This window comes from Catharus ustulatus, chromosome 25 (genome assembly GCF_009819885.2).
Source record: "Catharus ustulatus isolate bCatUst1 chromosome 25, bCatUst1.pri.v2, whole genome shotgun sequence".
In the NCBI taxonomy this organism is placed as follows: domain Eukaryota; kingdom Metazoa; phylum Chordata; class Aves; order Passeriformes; family Turdidae; genus Catharus; species Catharus ustulatus.
Window position 1 is genome coordinate 1,620,370 of NC_046245.1, and position 24,356 is coordinate 1,644,725.

At 54.0% G+C, this 24,356-nt stretch overlaps 1 protein-coding gene across 2 annotated transcripts; it reads right to left on the minus strand.

Annotated features, from left to right (window-relative positions):
- Positions 1 to 12: 12 nt before the first annotated feature.
- On the minus strand, positions 13 to 23,113 carry RASSF5 (Ras association domain family member 5). 2 transcript variants are annotated; one of them, XM_033080152.2, is made up of 6 exons: positions 22,461 to 23,113; positions 17,899 to 18,014; positions 4,816 to 4,929; positions 3,687 to 3,984; positions 3,337 to 3,452; positions 13 to 2,782 (listed from the first exon to the last, which is right to left on the minus strand). In XM_033080152.2, exons 1-6 carry the CDS (start codon positions 22,699 to 22,701, stop codon positions 2,630 to 2,632), a joined length of 1,038 nt encoding a protein of 345 aa, XP_032936043.1. In that variant the 5' UTR covers positions 22,702 to 23,113; the 3' UTR covers positions 13 to 2,629. The 2 variants fall into 2 exon arrangements, with proteins under 2 accessions (XP_032936043.1, XP_032936044.1); XM_033080153.1 differs by lacking the exons at positions 17,899 to 18,014; positions 22,461 to 23,113 and adding an exon at positions 13,828 to 14,199.
- Positions 23,114 to 24,356: the final 1,243 nt, after the last annotated feature.

A 24,356-nucleotide genomic window follows, 5' to 3' on the forward strand; every position in this document is an offset into this window, starting at 1 on the left:
AAGGCCAAGAGATTTCTTTAATTACTGACAGTTTTATTATTGTCTCTTACACTGTCTGCATATGAACAAATAGTTCCAGAACCTTCAAAAAAAGCTGAGAGTGAGACATTTTGTAAAAATGCCATAGAATCACTAGGGAGTAGTAAAAATAAATTACAGCATTGCAAAAATGCATTTCACTTTGCCATAGAAGCTCTACTATTCCATTCTATACACATTATTTTACAGGTTTTACAGTAGCCATGGAAAAGAAACTCACACGACCTAGATGAGACACTTGCTAACCAAAGGCACTGCCAACGGGATTTTGCGCTTAAAGACGGGGCAAATACTTCTAAAAACAGCTCAACTGACCCATGAGAATTTGAGTTTCAGCACCCACCAACTCTTCAAATGCCCCTCAAATTGAAAAATAAAACCAAACGAGCGAGCCCTGCTGGTGGCAGGAGGTTTTCAGCAGCATCCACAGTGATTGCATACGAAGCCATGCCTTCTACAAACTGTCAAAGACATGCTGGGGCCAGGAAGGGAGAGGGGACACCAAAACTCACTGAAAATAAAATAAAAAAAAAGGAAACCTGCACAACTTTTAGCCAGAAAGAAAAGGGATTTCAAGCCAAGCGTGTGGCTCTTCCCTCTGAGAGCCACTGGCAGTTTTTACAGCGTTCTTCCCCACGGTGGAACTGAAGTATTTATACGGTGCTGTCAAGGCTCAAAGCACCAGCTAAACGGTATTGGAATGACTCCACGAGTGAACAGTGAAGTGCTAAGCCTGCGTGGAGCCGGCCAGAGAGCCCCAGAGCGTGGCAAGTGCTGCTCTGTGGCTGCCAGCAGATTTTAAAGGTCGTTGGGTGTCGAGTACAGTACAGCTGGAGGCTCCTCTGCACCACAGCAAACCCTCACTGCTGACCAGAACAGGAGCTGCAGCTGAGCTGGGCAGAAAGAGGCTCCAAGTGATGCAGTTACTCTCATGAGGTTTAGAAACAAACATACTCAAAATCTGGAAAAAAAAAATAAATATCCCAACCAGTTCCTCATCCCTCCTCAGACACAAGGGGCTTGTCACACCCCTGCTGTGGGACAGGAGGGACAAGGGCTCTGCACAGCTTCCTCCTTAGCCCAAATGCAAAGTTTTCACACTTAAGGGAAAAAAAAGGCACTGAGGTAAATTTGAGAGTCCTCCCCGTTCCCAATAACCTGCTGGCTGCCCTCGCCCTGGGTGCAGGGAGCTCCAAGGGCTGCTCATGAGCACCCAGACCCCTTTCCCTGCTCCATCCCACCCAGCAGTGACATTCCCTGTGCTGTGAACAGAGGGAGGGCTGGCCCTGGCTGTGTGCAGCGTGCTTGGGACCAAGCACTGAGGGTAAACACGGGGCCCATCCTCTGCCCAGGGATCCCTGGAGCATTCCCAGCCCAGCAGCGATTCCTGCAGCTCCAGGATTTGCTAAGGGATGCTCGGCCTGGTGGGAGCCCTGAGACAGGCAGAGAGGGACTTGCTGTCCTCTCCTGACTCCAGGGAGACAGCAAATCCTGGGAACAGCACCAGTTGAGAGTGGGGAGGGAGAACAGGGCACGGGGAGGGTGTGACAGGGACAGCAGGGCTGGGACAGCACTGTGAGGAGCAGGAGCAAGCACAGGGGAGTGAGCAGGAGCATCCAAGGACAGGAATTCCCTTCCTTGGTGCCACCTCCTCACCCCAGCCCTGGATGGGGCTCCTGTCCCTTGGGGCCAGGCACATTCACAGCTCAAAATCGGATTTGTGAGGGGGTTTTGAGCTTTCCTGGGTTCCTCTGATGGACACATACTGCTAAACCTCCAACACTCAACCCTCAGCCTGTGCCCCAACCATCACCTGGACATTTTTCAAACAGAATTTCTGGAAACGTGGGTCCCAATTCCTACAGAGTAGAGAACTGGTGAAACACTGGCTAACTTAGCTAAGCATCAGGGACAGTTACTGGAATTCAGCTCTTTTCAAAATTAGAAGTCAAATAGAATCAAAATGAATGCTTTTCCTGGGAATTGCTATCACCAAGTTGCAGTAATATTTACTAACAGACTCTTGGGGTGTTGCAGCTGCCTGGTTGTCACAACCTGGCGCTTCCCTGGCTGCCTGAGCCCTGAACAAGTCCAGGGCTTGCCTGGAGCTGCAACGCCCACACGGTTTGGTGCAACAACCTCCTCCCCTTTTCCTGCTGCTTCCCCTGCCCTCCTTACGAAACCAGAACTGGGCCACGAGGGCACTGGGGGCCACAGCAGCTCCAAACAGGAACAAGCAGCTCGCTGGGAGGAGCAGGAGCAGCAGGAGCTGCCCTGAACTTCAGCCAGCAGATGGGTCCTGTTGGGTGTCACAGAGAGAATTTTCCTCTGCAGCGTGGGGCACGGCTGGGAAGCCAACCAGCAGCTGTGTTTGCTTTGTTGAGGCTGTTTTAAAAACAGGCTTCCCCTTCTTGGACTGGCTCTGGTCCTGGGAGAAGAGGTTTCAGAAGAAGAAAATGCAGTGGGATTGCTTTAGGGGTGCTGGGAGCCAGTCCTTATGGAGGTTAAGAGGGAGAATGACTACTAAGGTGTCCTGAGAAGTCTTTTCATTTAAAAACAGTCTCTAGCTTAGTCTGATGCCTCCTGAAGGTTATCCAGGTTTGCCTCTGGCTTCCTTCAGGGTCTGTTGCAGTCTCTGTTTGAACCTCTCGTACTTCCTGTGCACTTGCTGGATTTTCTCCTTCTCCTCTTTGTCCAGGATCATCAGGAAGTTCTGCAGCTCTGGGATGGAGAACGCGTCCCACTGCAAAAGCAGCACAGAGGCAAAGTGAGCACACACCTGCTGGGCTTTGTGGGTTCTTACCTCTGCATCTGTGAGGATAAAATACATTTAAATGTGTCTGATCTCCAGGGATTTTAACCTCATGTTGTGAGAGAGCATGAGGGACCATCCCAATCCTCCCACCCCACAGCAGAAGGAGAATCCTGCAGGATGCAGCAGCTCCCAGCATTTGCTTCACTGTACTGGGGAGCAAGATTTCAACCAAAAACTGACTGTGATTTATTGCCTGAGTGTCCCTGGCTTTTACCTAAATTGGTGGATTACTTATAACAGTGCTCAGCTAATCTAATTAGTGAGGATTAACCCTGGGGCAGCGCTGCTGGGTTCCATAAACAGATTATGGCGTGGCCATCAAAAGTGGCTCAGCATTTTCACAGCTCAAGTTTGAATTGTTTCAAAAACCCACATCACTCAGGAGCACTGAAAGACCAACCCAGCCTTCTTAGAGGGACACAGTGCTGCTCTACCATGTGCTCCACATTGGTGTGAGGACCAAGGAAAAGTCACCAATGTACCTCAACTTCCCCCGTTTCGTTTTCCTTCAGCACAAAGCTCAGCACATCCGTGTCAGGGCCCGCCAGCAGCCGCAGGTACAGGGGGTACTCGGTGAGAGGAAGCTTCTGGAAGAGCACTGCAAGGACAGCAGACACCCCAGTGAGATCAGGGCTGCCAGGGCAGAGGGAAGCTCAGCTGGGATCACGGATTCATAAGGATCCTGTAAGATCTCAGCTGGTTTCAGCCCCTTCTGAAAACAATCCCCTGTTAACCTAAGCAGCATCACCTCAGTGGGTCCTACAGGACACCAAAGAGAAGCCAAACCCACCACCCCAAGGCAGAGCAGGCAGGTGCCAGGCCCTGAACTCACCTTGCCCATCTTTCCTCATCTCCTTGAAAAGTGCAAACTTCTGGGGGTTATCCACCACCATGAACTTCTTCAGCAGCCCCTGGATCACCTCGCTCACCGTGGTGGTGCTGCTGATGTGCAGCTGCTTGATGGCATCCAGGGGCAGGTAGAAGGAGGTTCTCTTGTCTGTCATCTCTGCCAGGTTCACCTCCTTGAGGGCATCGTAGATGGACTGGGGCCGGATCCCGGCCGGCACCGTCACCGGGCGCCGCAGCTTCAGGTGCACCTTGATGAACCCTGTGTACGTCCCATCGTCGTTCTGGGGCAAAGCACACGGGGATCAGCCTCCAGGCAGCTTTTCCAGCCCCTTTTTTCCACCACAAGAGGCTGGGGGGTGACAGCAGGAGCTGCCCATGCTCTGGGAGTTCCAGCCTGTCTCATTAATCATGGTAAAAATACCCAGTGATTTAGGGACAGTCACTACTGATTTTCTCTTGGTAATGACTCATCCCTTCCTCTCGACTGTGGGATCTTGTTTTATTTCAAACCAGCCCTGCTATGGAAATTCCATTACATGGAATTTGTAGTTGCACTTAATATGGATTTGAAGCCCCTGGCTCAGCAGGATGTCCCAAAATTATTCCTTGTTTTTTATTTCCCATTTAAGGGATTCTCACATCTCCATGTAACAGATCATCCCTGGACATCAGCTAATCCCACCACAGGTCTCTTACCCCACCCTCAGCCCCACAAAAACGCAGGAATCAGGAGAAAAGCCTGGTTCTGCACATCCACCCAGGAATCCTGGCAGTGGTGAGGGCACAGCATCTCTCTACAAAGGTTTTGTGCTCCTAAACCCATTTCCAACAGCTGCTGAGCTGCAGCCCTGCTTCCACCGTGACTCATCCCCTCTGGGGCTCACCCAGCTGGGGCAAGGCTTTCCTGGCATCTCCTTGCCAGAGATGAGTGCCAGCAGGAAGGGCTGGAGGCAGGGAAGGGTGCCAGTGACACTGGAAAGCCAAGCAGGAGGAAAAGAGCTGGACAGCCACCCTTACCCCAGTGACACCTTCCCCACAGGCTGGCCCTGCTCAGAGCCCACAGAAACCACCAGCAGTCTGTGTGTGTGAGGGGAAACCAGCCCAGGACGTACCAGTTTCATCAGCAGGCAGTTGGTGACCTTTGCATTGTACTTTTCAATCTTCTGTTTGATCTCCTGGACGGTCGGAGGTTCGGGTTTTTCTTCTTCGACCGTTTGTGTCACATTCTGCAATGACAAGAGTGGGGCTTTAGCTGCTGTGTGTGTTGGGTGACAATCCATCTGTTCAGCTCCACGTTTTCCTGGGAAAGCAGGAATGGATCCTTCATAGGGGTGACACAGGTGGGGATGGTCCCTGAGTGTGCAGGATGCCACATCCCAACCCCAAATCACCTCTGGCACCAGGGACAGGCAGTGTAGGGCAGCACAAAATGCACCAGAGCAGTAAAACATCCCAGCACAAACCAGGGCAGAACATCCAGCCTTTAAAAGCCACTTTCAAAGGCACCTGGGAGCATTTATTTCCTTCTTGAAATGCAAGTAGAAAAATCCCATCCTATTTCCACTATTCAAGGTTCTGACTCCCCAAAACTCAAGCAGCTTCCAGTGGGTTCACCCAGGCAGAACCTGGAGTTAAATCTCTCACTGCTCCTGTCCAAAGCCTGGGGAATTACAGCTCAGAGCAATAAAAGCCACGGGGAGCAGGCTGGCAGTGTGAATGATAATAAATCAAGAACTGCAGGGCCAGTCCAGGCATCCCAGCCCCTGTCAGAAACTGCTCAGTGTCTGTGTGGGCTCACCCAGAGGGGACAGAGGCTGCTGCTCGCCCAGGTTTGGGGGAATTTCCTCCAAAACCAACGGGTCTGACCTGTAGGAGGGCTCTACCCATGGAAATGTCACTAATGAATAATCACAGAGTCATTAAGGTCAGAAAAGATCTCTGAGATCGAGTCCAGCTGTCAACACAGCACCGCTAAACCACGTCCCCAAGTGTCACTTCCAGGGATGGTGACTCCACCACTCCCCTGGGCAGCCCATTCCAACACCAGACCACCCTTTCATGAAGAAATTGTCACTCTTATCCAGTCCAAAGCTGCCCTGGCTCCCCTCCAGCCAGCAGGGCAGGTCTGTGCAGCACTGCCTGCTTTATCTGCTCCATCTGCAGCAAACAAGCCTCTGTGTGTCTTGGGCAATGCTCAGTGGGCTGGATCTCAGAGCTCTGCTGCCTTCCCAGAACTCTCCACCTTCCCTGGTGACAGCCTGGGAATGCATTTTGCCCAGATTTTCTGTGGGCTCGCTCAGGAGCTGGCATTAGCAGGGAGCAGAAAGCGTGAAGGGATGTGCCATCAAGGCTGGGAAGGCTCAGAATGAAAACTGTAACCTCTGAGAAGGAGAAAAAAGGGAAAAAAGGGAAAAAAAGGGAAAAAAGGGAAAAAAAGGGAAAAAAGGGGAAAAAAGGCAGCTTGGGAAGCAAAGCTTGTCTGCCTCAGCCAGCCCAGAGCACACAGGACAAGGACACAGCAAGCTGTAAATCAGCCAGTTTTGCCCGAGGCTAGCCCTGGTATTTCTTTCAGGAGGAGGATCAAGCAGAGGACAAACTGAAACCCTGGCTGCAACCTGGCAAGGCAGCTGCAGTGCTGGGGCTGGGGAGCCCTGCATCCACTGAGGCCATTCCCCAGGGACAATTCATGATTTCCCAATTTCCAGAGCAGCAAACAGCTCAGGAGCTCGACACCCACGTGGAGCAGGGGACACCAGTGACACTGGGGTGCAGCCTCACTGCAAGGGAGGGAGAGGGGCTTTAGACAAAGGCAGGGAGTGACAGGACAAAAAAAGAAAAACAAAAAGAAAAACAATAAAAAGCCCCACCCCTTCCCTGTAAGTTAACAGAAGATGAACTCTCAGAAAGCCTGCACTTCCTCATGTCACCCATGTCACAGCACTGAGACACAGCTGTGCTGCCCCTCACCCCAAGCACAGCGAGGGAGGGCAGGGGACCCCAGGGACTGTCCCCTCCTGCACACAGAGGGGTGCAGCTGCAGAGTGAGGGCACCACAACATCATCCATGGCACCAACACAGCCCAGCATGGAGAGTATCCAGCCCTGCATCTCTGCATCCATCCATCCATCATCCATCCATCCATCCATCCATCCATCCATCATCCATCCATCCATCCATCATCCATCCATCCATCCATCATCCATCCATCATCCATCCATCCATCATCATCCATCCATCCATCATCCATCATCCATCCATCCATCATCATCCAACCATCCATCCATCATCCATCCATCCATCCATCCATCCATCATCCATCATCCATCCATCCATCATCCATCCATCCATCATCCATCCATCATCCATCCATCCATCCATCATCCATCCATCATCCATCATCCATCCATCCATCCATCATCCATCCATCCATCATCCATCCATCATCCATCATCCATCATCCATCCTCCATCATCCATCCATCATCCATCATCCATCCATCCATCCATCATCCATCCATCATCTATCCATCCCTCATCCATCCATCCATCATCCATCCATCCATCCATCATCATCCATCCATCCATCAATCATCCATCATCCATCCATCCATCCATCCATCCATCATCCATCATCCATCCATCATCCATCCATCCATCCATCCATCATCCATCATCCATCATCCATCCATCCATCCATCCATCCATCATCCATCCATCCATCCATCATCATCCATCCATCCATCAATCATCCATCCATCCATCCATCCATCATCCATCCATCCATCCATCCATCATCCATCCATCCATCATCCATCCATCCATCATCCATCCCTCATCCATCCATCCATCATCCATCCATCCATCCATCCATCATCCATCTATCCATCCATCCATCCATCCATCCATCCATCCATCCATCCATCCATCATCCATCCATCCATCATCCATCCATCCATCCATCCATCATCCATCCATCCATCATCCATCCATCCATCCATCATCCATCCATCATCCATCATCCATCCATCCATCCATCATCCATCCATCCATCCATCATCCATCATCCATCCATCCATCCATTTATCATCCATCTATCATCCATCCATCCCTCATCCAGACACACACAAAGTGTGTTTTGCTTTTATCTCTCCCTGTCCCTGCTGTTTGCCTGTCCCCAGGTCCCTCCCCTGGTGTGATGTTCCCAGCTGAGGGACACAGCTCGTGGCAGCAGTTGGGAGCCTGGAGCAGCTCGGTTTCCATGGAGGACACGGCCCAGCAGGGCAGCAGGAGCCTGGAGCGGTGCCCCAGGGCCTGGCAGCAGGCACAGCCAGATCAGGAGGGGTTTGGCTTCCAAGAAACCCAAACCACTCACAGAGGAGGGGCCTGGCTCGGTGTCAGACGCTCTGTCACAAACCACTGGCCAGCTGTGGTGTCCTGGGCAGCTCAGGGGAACCTGCAGCCTGCCCAGCCCCCTTCTTCCCACACCCTCCCCCTCCAGGGAAAGGAAACTTTGATAATTTCTTTCATGCATCCATCACAGTGACAGGACAGTGTCCGGATCAAACCTGGGCAGTGAAGTCATGGGAGAAAAATCAAGGCAAACTCCAGCAGCTGTCCCAGAGGATCCAGAGTGGGGCCACCCCAGCCCCAGGAGCTGTGTAGGGATGGGGGCACTGGGGATTCAAGGGCTCAACCCCTCACCTCTTGCCACTCAAGTGATGCTCAGGCCATCATCCACGAGTCCCCCAAGCAAGGACCACCCATCCATCCCGGTCCTGCACAGCTTTATATTCTGCTTTTCTGCTTCCAGAGCCAAAGCAGCCCAGCAGCACCAGCCCTGTGGGGCAGCAGCCCTGGGAGGAGCAGTGCTGCTGCTCCTGCAGTGCCTGACCACATCAAACACTTCTTGCTCCTCACAAATCAACCCCAACCCCCAGTTGTGCAAAGTTTCTGGTGCAGAATCTGCAATTCTGACTAAAGGAAGAAAAACAGAAGCTTTTAACCATGAACCGTTGCCACATTTCCTGTTGTACCGTGACAGGATGGAACGAGCTGGTAACAAAACCACATCTCTGATCTGCACCTCGAGCCTGCTGGGCCTGCAGCTTCCCTGCCTGGAAAACAGGGATGGGCCAGCTCAGCCATCCTTGGGGACCACCTGGCCAGTGGCCTCAGCACAGGACATGAGTGTGGCAGCCAGAGGAAGGGGCACAGGACATCAAAGTGGCAGGCAGAGGGCACAGGACATGAGTGTGGCAGCCAGAAGAACCAACACAGGACATGAGTGTGGCAGCCAGAGTGGGCACAGGACATGAGTGTGGCAGCCAGAGGAATGACACAGGACATCAGTGTGGTAGCCAGGACATCAAAGTGGCAGCCAGAAGAACCAACACAGGACATCAGTGGCAGCCACAGGAAGGGGCACATTCCCAGTGCCTGGTCCTGTGTGACCAGCAGGAAAACCACAGGAAAAGCTGGAGCTGCCAGGGGGCTCCACACCTGCTCCATGAAAAGCTGCACAACTGCAGGGACAGAGGTGACACATCTGGCATGGCCCAGGCTCAGCAGGGGAGGCTCTGCCAGCCCTGTGACACTGGCTGGGCTGCCAGGACAGTCTGGACACGCGGGTTTGGGACATCCACAGCAGCACTGTGCCCTCCCCCTGCCCTCCACAGCCCCATTATTGCTCAGCTGTAAGAAATCCCCATTGTAAGGAGTGACTGGAGCCACAGCTGGCACTGGGGCTAATGCTCCACGGGACAAAAGCTGCCCCAGACGAGCTGTGGGAAGGGGCAGGACGTGGCACACAAAGCCCATGGCCCGGGGCTGGGCAGGGATCACCACCAGGCTTCACTCAGTGCTAGCCAGCACTCAGCTAATGAGCTGGAAACTCCTGCCAGGCTTTTATGGACAGCCCAGGGGCCGTGGAGATGATGGTGACAGCTCTCAAAAGAATTCTAAGCCAAGAGAGGCAACAAGGAAACCTCCTGTGATGGGTATTTCCATCTACAAGCATGCCAGGAGAAACACACCCCACATTCAAGGAGCACCCTCCCTACTCTCACCTTCTCAAGTCAACTCCCAACTTAAAAATCTTTTAAAAGCAGCCAAGGCAGAAACTCTGCATCACACTGGGCCCCAGATTTGGGAATTACAGCTCCAGGTGGGACCCAGGAGCTGTCCCACCACAGCCCCAGCCAGGAGCAGCAGAGGCAGAAAGTCTGAGTGTGGTGAACACTCCCTGGAGCCAGGGCCACTGTTCCTACAGCCCCAGTGTCACCTCTCTGCAGCCCCAGTGTCACCTCTCTGCAGCCCCAGTGTCACATCCCTACAGCCCCAGTGCCACCATCCCTGCAGCCCCAGTGTCACCATCCCTACAGCCCCAGTGCCACCATCCTTACAGCCCCAGTGCCACCATCCCTGCAGCCCCAGTGTCACCATCCCCCCAGTGCCACCATCCCTACAGCCCCAGTGTCACCATCCCTACAGCCCCAGTGCCACCATCCTTACAGCCCCAGTGCCACCATCCCTACAGCCCCAGTGCCACCATCCCTACAGCCCCAGTGTCACCATCCCTGCAGCCCCAGTGCCACCATCCCTGCAGCCCCAGTGCCACCATCCCTGCAGCCCCAGTGCCACCATCCCTGCAGCCCCAGTGCCACCATCCCTACAGCCCCAGTGTCACCTCTCTGCAGCCCCAGTGTCACCATCCCTGCAGCCCCAGTGTCACCATCCCTACAGCCCCAGTGCCACCATCCCCCAGTGTCACCATCCCTACAGCCCCAGTGCCACCATCCCCCAGTGTCACCATCCCTACAGCCCCAGTGCCACCATCCCCCAGTGTCACCATCCCTGCAGCCCCAATGTCACCTCCCTGCCCCTCACTCCCTGCCCCTCTCCTCCCAGCTCTGGTTAATGGATTGGAAGAGCAGAGCTCTGGGGATGGATCTGGGCAGCATCACCACATTCTTGGCAGCCTGACCTCGAGGCAGGAGTGGCCAAGTCCTCCCTGGTGTGCTCGGGCACAGCTCCATCCCCATTGCCACCAGGCTGTGACAGCTCACATTCCCCAGCCCACGGCCCAAGCTCTCCCTCTGGCTCCTTGTTCACACTGCAGGAGCATTTCAGAGATCTCCTCTGAAGGGATTTTATCAGCTGGGCCATCAGTCCTCAATTCTTCTGCTTATTAAGGAAAGATTTGCCTTGAAACACCAGGAAACAAAGGCTGGAGAGGCACATGAGAGCGTCCCTGGCTGTGGAGCTGCAGTCCAGAGCAGCATCACCTGCAGCCACAAACACAGCCCAGCACAAAGGACTGGGAATAAATGTAAAGGTTTCACATTTGAGTCAGAAACGTGAGGACCAGCAGCTCAGATCTGTAAATCCAGCTGCAGCAGGGAGTGGTGGCAGCTCGGGGACATTGGGGACAGGGCTGTCACCAGAGCTGGGACATCTCTGCTCTCACAGAGCTCTCCATCCCTGCACAACACCCAACACTTGCCCTTCAACACCCACTCCCAGGGTTCCCAGCACTGAATTGGGAAAGGATCCACTGCTCCAGCACAGACAGGCAGCAGGGAGAATCATACAAGAGATCTGGATAAAAAAAAAAAAACCCAAAAATGAAAATACCCTCAACATTTCCCTCCCTTTGAGGAATTCAGGTGAGGTGCTGTGGTTTACTCTGGGTTTACACAGCAGACAGGAGAGCTGTGCTGCTCTGGAGCAGGGAGAGGGATGGCTGCTGCATTTCAGAGAGGTTAGAGCAAGTGAAGACGGGCTCAGTGTTTTGATTGCCATGGAGACTTCACTTAGAAACCGATTTTCCTGCCACAGCTCAGCTCAGCACTGAGAGCTGACAAGGTCCTCACAGGGAGCTGCATCTCAGGGGGTCCAGGCTGGGGCTCCCCTGCCATGCCCCTGCTGCCCACCCAGCCCCAAAACCCTGCCCCGAGCTCCTGCCAGCCCTGGGGTCATGGGGTGAGGCTGGCTGGGACCTTGGAGCTCCTTTCATCTAGCCCTTGCTTGGGTTCTGCCCTCCTGTGCTTCCCACCCCTCTCTCTCTGAGCCAGCTCTCTCATCAGGACTCCAGGAGCGATTTTGCAGAGTTTTAAGCAGTCAGGCTTCAGGCAGAAGTCACTGAAGCCATTCAGCTGGAGGGGCCTGAAAATGGAAAGCGATGGATCTGCAGGGGTGAGGTCACATCTGAGATCTGAACCAGCTCTTTGCTAATGAAGAGTGATTTCACTGATGGTTCTGCAAATAAAAAGGAATTACAGCGTTCCTAGCAAGTGGCTCTTCTACAGACTAATACAGTTGTTCCAATCAGAAAAATTGTTTCTGTAATCCCACAGACCAAATCCCACTGCACGCAGTGCCTGTGTCCCCTCCTACCCACCCACACCTCATTTCCTCCTCGAGATGTTTCCTGTGTCTTTCAGGACATGAATCCCTAAATTATCCATATTTAACCTCCTCCTGCCCAGAGCAGGCCCTGCCACACTGCCAGCCCTGTCCTGGCTCAGGAATCAGCCCTGGCATCCCAGGATGGACAATCACCACCAGCCTGACTCACCCTGGGGTCTCAGCTGATGGTTTCACCCTGTGGCCAGGAGCAGGTGGTGAAAAATTGAGTTGTTGTCACACACAGCTCTTGCAGGGGGAGGGGAATGTTCCACATGCAATAATTATCACTTAAATAAGGTGCCAAGAGAGAGATGGGGAGGGAATCAAAATCCAAGAGAGATGTCCACCACCTCCTCCATTTCCATCACCTCCTCTTCCCCCTGCAGGACCTGCAGCACCACCAACCCCAAAGAGGCCATGAACCCCCCAGACCCTTCCTCCAGCATGTCCTGAGCGTGGTTTGCACCTCTGTGAGAATCCACCTCCTCACACAGCCCCATTACACAACACCAGTTGGGTTCAGCAGCACGTTCAGTGCGTGTGGGGTTGTTTTTTTTCTTCATGCACAGGAACCATTTCCTCCCCACAACACCAAACCCCTGACAGGCTCCATCTTCTCTGGCAGCCTCATCTCTGCCACCCACGCTGGTCACATTCAGGTGAGGATAAAAAGGGGCTGCTGACCCCTCTGAGAGGGAGAAATCCCAAACAGAACAGCAGCAGGCTGAGTCCCAGAGGTGCCCCAGGATCTGCAGTGCCCTGGCTCAAAGAGAGCAGCTCTGGCTGCACCAGCACCCCAATCTCCCCATCTCCTACACAAATGAATCACCAAATGACATTTAAAAACCAGCACTACGTGTCAGTTAATCATAGCGAGAGGGAGCTGCTGGCCAGTGGGGAATATCCCCTCTTAAACCATGTCTGCAGAGAAATTCAATAAAATTCCCAGCTGGTTGAAGCTCCCCCTGCCCAAGGAGAGCCCTTGGAGCTGCTGCAGGAGGCTGAACCCCAAAGCACCTGCTGAGGGGTGCAGGTACAGCAGAGCTGAACAGGAGCAGGTCGGTGCTGGTGGTTTACAGGAGGATTTCAAGTGAAAAAGCTGCTCCTGGGGTCAGATTTGATCTCTGGGTGCTGCAGGGTTCCCGTGTGAAACTCCCACTTCTGCAGCAGCGCCTTCTCCTTTTATGTTCAGCTCTGGTTGGGGCCCCAAAGTTCATGACAGAGGGTTTTAATTTATTTATTTATTTTTAAAAACAGACATTATAAACTGCCTAGGCAGCCTTGCCCATGTTGCTGAGACACAAATCTCATCCTGGGTGAAGCGCTGCCCAGCCAAACCCTCTGTCCTTGTCCACGCACAGCCCCAGGCTCCCAGCAAAGAGCCACGTTCATCACCGTGTTAATCACTTCACACATTAATCCTGCCCTGAACTTTCCCATCCACCGCACAGGTGCAATTTCTCATGGCCAAACCACAGATCCCTGACCCGCGGCTGCTGAAGGATTTCACCTAACGCTGAAAAACCCCATGGAGAGCAGGCGTGAATCCCCTCGGAACGGGGGAAACCCGGCTTGGAAAGGCTGAGAAAAACCCGCAGCGGTGCAGACCCCGCAGAGGAGAGGGCAGAACCCCCTCCCAGCCCCAGCTCTGCCCCCAGCCCCGCTCCAGCTCCTTTTTGGCAGCGCCCGCACCCGAACGTGCGGCACCGCTGCGTTACCTTGGCAGGGACCTTGCTCTGCGCGCTGCGGAAAAACGAGGTTTTGGCCGTGAAAAAGCAATCCTCGAGGTCTTCATCCAAGCTGCAGTAACCGCTGCTCATGGTCATGGGAGCCGGGCAGAGGCGAGGGGCTGCGGGCCAGCCGGGGGGCTCGGGGGGCCGGCGAGCATCGGGGACCCGCTGCGCTCACATCCCCGGCTCGCCGCTTATCTGCAACAGCTCCGTGTGCTCATCCCCGAGCTGCTCCTGCTCCTCAGGCAGCCGTGCCGTGCCGGGTAACCCTTCCCGTGCCGTGCCGTGCCGGGTAACCCTTCCCGTGCCGCGCCCACCTCGCTGCGCAGCGCCGCCGGGCCGGCATGGAACGGGCGCAGCTCCCAGTTCGCTCCCAGTTCGCTCCCAGTCCGCTCCCAGTTCGCTCCCAGTTCGCTCCCAGTCCGCTCCCAGTCCGCCCCGCTCGCCGCTCCCGGGGGTGCCCGCGCAGCAGCATCGCCTCCCCTTCCTGCCCTCGCCTCGCTCTGCCGCAGCCCGGCCACTTCCTCTTGCAAAATTTCTCATTTCTCTCGCAGCCGAGGTGCTGAGCTCGGCACTGCGCCCTGGGGACTCCGGGCATCACCGTGGGGACACAAAGCGCGGTGCCACGGAGGGATGGGGGTGCTCTGTGCCTGCTGGAGCATCCCTGGGAGCTGCCCTGGCAGCACCTGGGGGAATGGGGTGCTGGGGATGGGGAGGCAGGTGAGGATGCAGCTCGGACCCCTCGGGGTGCCAGGAGCCAGCACAAGGGGTGCCTCCCTGCCCTGCAGAGATTTCAGAGCAGCAGGAGCAATTTCAGCCCCCAGACTGAGGCAGCTGGGACTGCAGTCCTGGGAAAAGCTGCTCAGCTCCTGGGTCCTGCTTTTACAGCAGCCCTGACCTTTCTGGTGAGGATCACAGGGATTTGTGGGGCTGGCAGGGGAAGGGCTCTGCTGCCCTCAGGGTGCCACAAGCAGGGACACTTCCACCGTCCCATGCTGCCCCAAGCTCTGTCCAGCCTGGCCTTGGGCACTTCCAGGGATCCAGGAGCAGCCACAGCTTCTGCCAGGGCCTCCCCACCCTCACAGGGAAGAATTTCTTCCCAATATCTCATCTCAACTTGCTCCTCCAGACCTTCCCACCCAGCACCAAAACCTCTCCTCGTGACAGATTGCAGATGTTGCTCCAAACCCTTCCAGCTGTGTCTGCTGAAGAACTTCAGTTGCTCCAAGGCTTTGAGAGCTCTGTGCCCACCACAGCAGCACCCCATGAACGCAGAGATGGAGATGGGAAAGCCTGGCAACATCTGCAGCTCACAAAGAGGAAGGCAAGAATCCAAGTGCTTTATTTACAGAGGGAATAAACAAGCCACGTTCTTATGGCAGCAGCGTGTTCCTGCAGCAGCACAACCCCCTCTGCTCGTCAGGGATAAATTTAGAGGAGAAATAAGGTTAAATTGAGCATGTGCAACACCAGCAGAAAGTGAGGGTTGGGAGTATCAGCACTGGGGTCTTTCTGCCCAAAAGTTTCCCAGTGGAACCAAGGTTCAACCTCTGGATGCTCCATGGGATTCTCCAGGAATCCCTCATTCATTCCTTGCACTCTCCTGCTTGGGACATCAGCTCCATAAAAAATACAACAAAGCCAAAAATAAACCAAATAACAGCAGCAGCTCCATGCAATGGTGACCTGCACATCAGCCCCCAAAAACCCCACTGACCTCGGGGCCCTGCACCAGTTCACACCAGTTCACACCAGTTCACACAACCTGCCCTGCCAAATCCAGGGAATAAAATCCTGGTGCTGCCGAGACCAGAGGGGGCTTTTGGCAGCTTCAGCAGAGCCTGGATGTCACCCTGGGAGGCTGAGCTGGGACACAAATGTAAAACACTCCTAAATACTTAACTGGATCAAAGCCCAAATTATTCATGCCTGTATTACATGGTAACAGTCCTTAAATAGGTGATATTAAAATAGTTATTTCTCTGATGCATCCGCTTTGCCTAATTTTGATAATATGATTTAATGACTTCCAATTATGCCAGCTATTAATTTTTTCATGTGTTTTCAGGCCTCTTCCCCTCCTGCCAGTGTATTCAGGCATCCTGTTAGTTTCCTATTGGAATATTGACTTTATTTTCCCTCCATCCTCCTCCTTCCCAGCAGCAAAACCTGCCTGGCCGAGAGAATCCCTCCAGGAACGTGGCTGCCTGCTCAGATCAAGCAAAGCTGGCAATGATTTGTCCCTGAATATCCATTATCCATAAGGAATAATGGAGCTTTACTGCAGAGATTTACCCTCATTAACCCTCAAATCATCCCCCACACCCCCAGCACAGGATCCCAGCCAGGGCTTTGCTGTGCTGAGGATTCCGAGGTGCAATCCCCAGCTGGGCCTTTGGGATGGGCTGATGTGATTTCTGTCTGCTGCTGGAATTGGAGAGACACTTTTGTCTGACAGGATGCCTCCCCCTCGCCAGGGTGACAGCAGGGCCTGGCAGGGTGATGGATGGCCACGAAGCACAGGCTCCCTGTTTGTTATTAGGGCCATCAATAACCCTGGCTGGGGTGATCACCCTGAAGATGAAACAAGCCTTTCTCATTTTTCCAAGAGCCCAGCATTGCTGGGGGAAGCCCAGTGACATCCTAAGGAGGTGTAACCACACACAGATTTACCTCCAGCCCCTTACACAAACACCTGGAGTGGAGAACCCACTCTGAGCCCTTTTGTAATGCATGATTTAGGAAGATCAATCCCACCCCACTTCAGATCTCTCCTGATCATTTCATTCTGAGCAGCTGCCCAGCAAAGGATGGATGAAAACCAAACCCCACACCCCAGACAGAAACCCTGTGCAAAATGTTCCCATCCCCAGTTCTGCACGAGCTCATCGAGGTCCTCCACAAAGAGGGACATAAACAGGGGGTGTAATGAGGGAGAGAACACAGAACCACAGAATCATCGAGGCTGGAAAAGACCTTTGGCTGGATCCCACCAAGCCAGGCCATCCAGTGCCACATCCATTCATTTCCTGAACACTTTGAGGGGTGCTGACTCCCCCACTTCCCTGAGGAGCTGCTCCAAACATTTCCAGAAAGCACACAGAGCCTGAAAAGCTCCATCCCAGCCCAACCCACTCCAGGCAGGTGTCCCAGCCGTGCCTTGAGCATCTCCCATCTCCCGTGGGCTGTGAGAGCCTCCCTGGCCCTGCAGCCTGTGCCACCCACGCAGGAGCCCCAGACATGTGGGGATTAAAGCAAAGCTGAGCCTTCCGGAGTGAGCCTGGGATTAACTGCACATCCTAACGCAGACTGAAGAGTCTCCATCCCCCAGGAGCACTGAAACTCCCAAAACAAGGCTGGGAACACTCCTTGCAAATCCCTGCTCGTGCCCAAAGTGCATTTCCCAGACACATCCGTGCCATGGTTCACCCTTACTGGGACCATCCCATCCCATCCCAGTATCCCAACCCCCTGCAGGCACTGGGATCTGGGTCGTGCGGGGGTTGTCACCTGAGCTGACACCTGAGCACGGCAGAGCTGCTCACACCTCTCCAGGGAGGGAGGGGATGCCATTCCCAGCCTCCATCCATGCAGAGCACACCTCCCTTTCTCCCCAGGTAAAGTCTCTCAGGGGGATTAAATGGGTTAAACCAGTCCTGCATAAACCCCCATCAGTGCCTAAATCCCCATCAGTGCCTAAACCCCCATCAGTGCCTAAACCCCCATCAGTGCCTAAACTCCCATCGGTGCCTAAACTCCAATCAATGCCTAAACCCCCATCAGTGCCTAAACCCCAATCAGTGCCTAAACCTCCATCAGTGCCTAAACTCCCATCAGTGCCTAAACCCCCATCAGTGCCTAAGCACAGGGCTGCAGTCACAGAACTTGGGTTGGAAGGAACCTTGAAGCTCCTCTGCCATGGGCAGGGCACTGCAGGTGACACATCGGTGACACTGCCAGTGACACTCCCAGCTGAGCTCCGACCAGCCCTCCCTCCTGGAACCCCCCTGGGAGCCGGGATCAGCCCTGTGCAGGACCCCGGGACCCCTCCCCACGTACCTGGCTGCAGGCTGGCAGCAGCGTGCCCTCGGGGGACAGCTGGCTCTGCCACGGGGGCCGGCGACAATCCAGCTGGATGAGGCTGCGGCACTCCTGGTGACACGTGTACCTGCAGTCTGGGGGACAGAGGGGACAGCGTGAGGCTCCCAGGGCTGGCAGGAAGGGGAGGGGACCACGGAAGGGAGGGGAGCAGCCAGGGGGATTCCAGAGCTGGAGCAGGCACTGATCACACACATGACACTGGTCACATTGATCACACACATGGCACTGATCACACATATGGCACTGATCACACACGTGGCATTGCTCACACACGTGTCATTGATCACACACATGGCACTGATCACACACGTGTCATTGTTCACACACATGGCACTGATCACACACATGTCATTGATCACACATAGCATTGATCACACACATGGCACTGATCACACACGTGTCATTGTTCACACACATGGCACTGATCACACACGTGCCATTGTTCACACACATGGCATTGATCACACACATGGCACTGATCACACACATGACATTGATCACATTGATCACACACATGGCATTGATCACACACATGGCACTGATCACACACGTGTCATTCATCACACACATGGCATTGATCACACATAGCACTGATCACACACGTGTCATTGCTCACACACATATTTCATTGATCACACACATGGCATTGATCACACACATGGCATTGATCACACACATGGCATTGATTACACATGGCACTGATCACACACATGGCACTGATCGCACACATGGCACTGATCACACACATGGCATTGATCACATTGATCACACACATGGCATTGATCACACACATGGCACTGATCACACATGGCACTGATCACACACATGGCATTGATCACATTGATCACACACATGGCATTGATCACACACATGGCACTGATCACACACGTGTCATTGATCATACACATGGCACTGATCACACACATAGCACTGATCACACACATAGCACTGATCACACACATAGCACTGATCACACACATGGCACTGATCACACACGTGTCATTGATCACACACATGGCATTGATCACACATAGCACTGATCACACACATGGCACTGATCACACACATGGCACTGATCACACACATGGCATTGATCACACACATGTGTCATTGCTCACACACATGGCACTGATCACACACATGGCATTGATCACACACATGGCATTATCACTCACATGGCATTGATCACACACATGGCACTGATCACACACGTGTCATTGATCACACACATGGAAAGGATCCTTCACCTCCCACCATGGGGAGATAGCTTTGTTCTGGACAGATGTCCAGTTGTTTAAGGTCACTAAAAATCACAGAAGGGTTTGGGTTGGAAGGGACGTTAAAGATCATCCAGTTCCACCACGCCAGGATGCTCCAAGCCCTGTCCAGCACTTCCAGGGATGGGGCAGCCACTGCTGCTCTGTGCCAGGGCCTAAACACGGAATCTCCAAGGGCCAGCTGGGGTCACAGAGGCACCAGCAGCCCCAGATCTGGATCTGTCACCAACTGCCCCAAATGTGGATCTGTCACCAACAGCCCCAAATGTGGATCTGTCACCAGCAGCCCCAAACGTGGATCTGTCACCAGCAGCTCCAAATGTGGATCTGCCACCAACAGCTCCAAATGTGGATCTGTCACCAACAGCTCCAAACGTGGATCTGCCACCAGCAGCCCCAGATGTGGATCTGTCACCAGTAGCCCCAGATCTGGATCTGTCACCAGCAGCCCCAGATGTGGATCTGTCACCAGTAGCCCCAGATCTGGATCTGTCACCAGCAGCCCCAGATGTGGATCTGTCACCAGTAGCCCCAGATCTGGATCTGTCACCAGCAGCCCCAAATGTGGATCTGTCACCAGCAGCCCCAGATCTGGATCTGCCATCAACAGCTCCAAATGTGGATCTGTCACCAACAGCTCCAAATGTGGATCTGCCACCAACAGCCCCAGATCTGAATCTGCCACCAGCAGCCCCAAATCCACCCCTGGAGGGGGCAGGGACACATCCCAGCCCCAGCAGAGGCTGTGACCCCCTGTCCCCAGGTGCAGCACAGCATTTCTGTCGCTGTTTTCTTTGGATGCTGCCCCATTAACCCATTCATACCCATCTGACTGCACAGAGCAGCTTTAACCCTTCAGGCACAGGTCCTGCTCACCCCAGTGCACAGGGGCACGTTTGGCACAGCCAGCTCCACTTCTCCCATATCCATGTCCACCACTCGTGCTGTCCCCTCCCTCAAAGTCCCAGCTCCTCCAAACCCTCCTGGCTCCACAACAACCTCCTTCCACTTTAACAGCCCATCTGAGCCTTTTAATTTTTAACTGCCGTACAAACAGCCTTAAATTTACTTTTTACACTGCCCAGAATTCCTGAGCGGTCACCAACCTGGAAAAAAATAATTATACCCTAAAAGCAAGGCAGGAGAGCCCAGTCCACAGAGGGATGTGAGTGCCTGTCCCTGCACCAGCCCCAAGACCTTGCTAAGAGCACTGAACTTGTCTTTTAAATACACACCCTCTTTCTTTTTCCTTTTTCTTCCTTTCCCCTTTTTTTTGTTTTTTCCTTTAACATTTGGGTCATTGGTTTTGAATGTCTGGCCCTGCAGGAAAGCAAAGGAATACCCCATGTTTGGTTTGGAGAGTGATTTCTGCTCAGCTCTGGTGAATTCTCCAGTGCCTGAGAGAGGAGCTGAAGCAGTGCTGGGAGCTGGTGCCTGAGGGGGAAACATCAATCTCCAGGGGATACAGAGAAATCATTTATCATTTAACATTCATCTGCCATGAGCTGTCTGTCATTCTCCTATTCCAAGCCAGTTGTCTCAAGCAAGCCTGGGGGAAAAGCAGGGAGATTTGGCTTCTTTTTTTTTTTTTTTTAATTAGAGATAAGCTGCAGTTACACACTAATTTAATGCATGACCTTTCCAGCAACTGGAGAAGCCTTTTAATGGGGAGCATTGGCCAAGTCTTTGCTGGAGCTGCCAGCTGGAGAAGGCTCCAGCTGTGGGTTCACCTGAGCATCTGTCACCTCCCCAATGTCCCCTCTGCCCAGGGTGTCACATCTGGGCAGCTCCAGCACGCAGGCAGCCAAAGGTCTGCCACAATTTTGGGCACAGAAACACCAATTCCCAAGCACTTCCTCCGGGTCAGGCCCACTGTGGGATTAAAGTGTGACACCTCCTTAGTCACCATCACCTATTAACAGATTAATCACTGGGATCCGGTGGGGAGCACTAATTATAGAACCCTGCACAGCTTTGGGAAGCAGCCACGTGACCTCTTTGCCAAGAGGAGCAGGATGCCTCCACTTAGGCTTGAAGATAATTTCCATTCCAGTCAAACAATGGAACACTTGGAAATGGAGTTTCTTTTAAAAAAGAGAGAGAAAGATCATGATACTGTGAAAAATTTGGGTTTTTCAGGCAATTTCCCTTTCTCCCCAGGTAAAGTCTCTCATGGGGATAAAATGGGTTAAACCAGTCCTATAAAAACCCCCATCAGTGCCTAAACACAGGGCTGCAGTCACAGAATTTGGGGTGGAAGGGACATTAAAGCTCCTCTGCCATGGGCAGGGACACCCTCACCTGTCCCAGGTGGCTCCAGCCTGGCCTGGGACCCTGCCAGGGACGGGGCAGCCCCAGCTGCTCTGTGCCAGAGCCTCCCCAGGGAAATTTCTGCAGCCATTCTGCCCTCCCCAATCCTCCCATCCCCACCCCAGGGTACCACAGACCCCACGGGGCATCTCCCAGCTCAGCCTGGCCCGGGTGGGAATGGGGACAAAAGGAGGAGGGGGCTGCACAGGTGTCTGAGAACAGGCAGCACAACTGAGATTTCCTCCTTCCAAACTCTGCCATCCTCCAGGGGCTCACACAGCTCCAAGGCTGCACCTGAGGTGGCATTTTGCAATTTTTTTGGTTTTTTTTTAAGGTTGAGGTGCTGCTCCTGTGGCTGATGTCACCAGGGTGAGCTCAGGGGTGGCAGCAGGATGTGGCACCAGGACAGTGGGAAGGGACAGGGCAGCAGCAGCACCCACAGAGGGTGGGTGCAGCACCCAGGGAAGGGTCTCAGCCCTCCTGAACCCCCCCAGGGCACTGAGCCAGCCCCAGCCCTGCAGCTCCATCACTGCACTCCCCTCTTGGCAGCTCCAGCTCCAAACCAGCTGGACTGGGTTCATTTTATGGGAATCTCAGGGGTTGTTGCAGTCTGTCCAGAGCAGGGAAGGCTCCCCCAGTGACAGCCACCCCTCTGAGAGGTCCCTGTGGCACTGCAGGGAGGGCAGCACAGCCCCAGCTGCTGGAGCCATCACTTAAAACCCAAATTTTCCTTGGGGGTGGCAGGTGGGACAGCAGCCATGCCCTGTGCTGGGCAGCCAGAGCAGAGGGTGAAACCTCCTGGTGCCACAGGTGTGGTGCCAGCCCTGTGCCCACCCTGGAACCTGCCAGGCAGGATCCCTCAGCAGCACCAAGGCAAACCCCAAAGAGCAGCATCAAACCCAGCCCCAAACCCCAAAGCCCAGCAGCACCTACCTCTGACCAGCAGCACCTCCCTGCTGGGCCTCCTTGGCAGGCGCAGTCCCGAGGGCCAGGGCTTGGATTTGGGGTAGTGCCTGAAGATTTTACGGATTCTCTTTGTTACAAGCCCGAAGCAAGCGGCTGCTGCTGCCTTCCCGTCTGGCATCCTCTCCAGGCACCTCCCAACCCCAAATGCTCTGGGATACAACAAACTGTGCCTTTCCCCCCACGGAGATAAAGCCCTGACATTGTCCATTTACAACCTGCTGCCATCTACGGGGTTATTTATTTATTTTTTCTGAGCGGGGGCTCGTGCATCTCCTGTAAGCCATGGAAAACTTTCTATTTCTGGGGCTTTTTGCTTGATAAGATAAAAGAACCCAACGGAAGAGATTAGAGAGAGAAAGAGCAGGACTCGGCCGTGTGCTGGGAGGTCTCTTCCCGGCATCCTCTCTTCTCCCTTTGCTGCTTTTCTTTTAAAGTTTGAGGGATAAAAATGTCCCCTGTGTTTAATCAGAGGTTAAAGGTATGCAGTGAGATTAACTATATTTATAAAACTGATTTAAACTCTGCACAGAGCTAGGAGAGGTTTGTAGAGCCTTTCACAGCATCCCTGAAAATCAGGGATTTAAAAAGAGGGTGATAGGACAAGGGGGATGGTTCTAAACTAAAAGAGGAGAGATTTAGATGAGATATGAGGAATAAATCCTTCTCTGGGAGGGTGGGCAGGCCCTGGAACAGGTGCCCAGAGCAGCCCTGGATCCCTGGAAGTGTCCAAGGCCAGGTTGGAGCAGCCTGGGGACAGTGGAAGGTGTCCCAAGGCCAGGCTGGACAGGGTTAGGAGCAGCCTGGGACAGTGGAAGGTGTCCCAAGTTCAGGCTGGACAGGGTTTGGAGCAGCCTGGGACAGTGGAAGGTGTCCCAAGGCCAGGCTGGACAGGGTTAGGAGCAGCCTGGGACAATGGAAGGTGGCCCTGCCATGGCAGGGGTGGGATGAGATGAGTTTTGAGGTCCTTCCCACCCAAACCATTCCATGGAGGAGCAGTTACAGCTGTTCCAGGTGTCAAGAGATGGGGTGGGACACAAACAGCAGCTGAACAATTCCCCCCTGACATCTGCACTGTCCCCTGTGCCCCCTCTGCTCACAAACAGCATCCAGCACCCTGCACAACACAGGCAGTGACAGAGGTGGAATTTAACCAGGCCAAAACCCACCCTGAGCAGCCAAAGCCAAGATTCATCTCAGGGAATTCCTCAGCCCCCCCAAGAGAGCCCCTGTGCACCTCCCTCCCTCCCCCAGTCAGAGCAGCAACATCCCCTGAACTTCACTGGGGTGAAGCAGAGGGAGCAGCCCAAAAACAAACCTGCAAGGTGAGAGCTGGAGCCTGGGCTGGTGTCTCTCTCCATAAACCCTTCCCAAGGCGCTGGAGGGGAATGCAGCAGGAAACATCACCCTGGGAGCCCTGAGCCACGCCAGGAGCCTGGCACGGAGATCTGGGCTGTTCCTGTCCCAAAACCTGGGCTGTCCCTGTCCCAAAACCTGGGCTGTCCCTGTCCCAGGGATCTGGGCTGTTCCTGTCCCAAAACCTGGGCTGTCCCTGTCCCAAAACCTGGGCTGTCCCTGTCCCAGGGCTCTGGGCTGTCCCTATCCCAAAACCTGGGCTGGTCCCACAGATCTGGGCTGTCCCTGTCCCACAGATCTGGGCTGTCCCTGTCCCAGGGATCTGGGCTGTCCCTGTCCCAAAACCTGGGCTGGTCCCTGTCCCACAGATCTGGGCTGGTCCCTGTCCCACAGATCTGGGCTGTCCCTGTCCCACAGATCTGGGCTGTCCCTGTCCCAAAACCTGGGCTGGTCCCACAGATCTGGGCTGTCCCTGTCCCAGGGCTCTGGGCTGTCCCTGTCCCAAAACCT

What these genes read in the sequence shown, in the direction of transcription:
- RASSF5 (XM_033080152.2), bottom strand. Translation starts at nt 22,701, where the DNA reads ATGGACAATGTCAGGGCTTTATCTCCGTGGGGGGAAAGGCACAGTTTG. An exon ending in TGCTGCCAGCCTGCAGCCAG is followed by an intron (nt 4,930 to 17,898) that starts GTACGTGGGGAG and finishes TTGTCATTGCAG; the next exon opens with AATGTGACACAAACGGTCGA. An exon ending in ACGAAACGGGGGAAGTTGAG is followed by an intron (nt 2,783 to 3,336) that starts GTACATTGGTGA and finishes CTGCTTTTGCAG; the next exon opens with TGGGACGCGTTCTCCATCCC.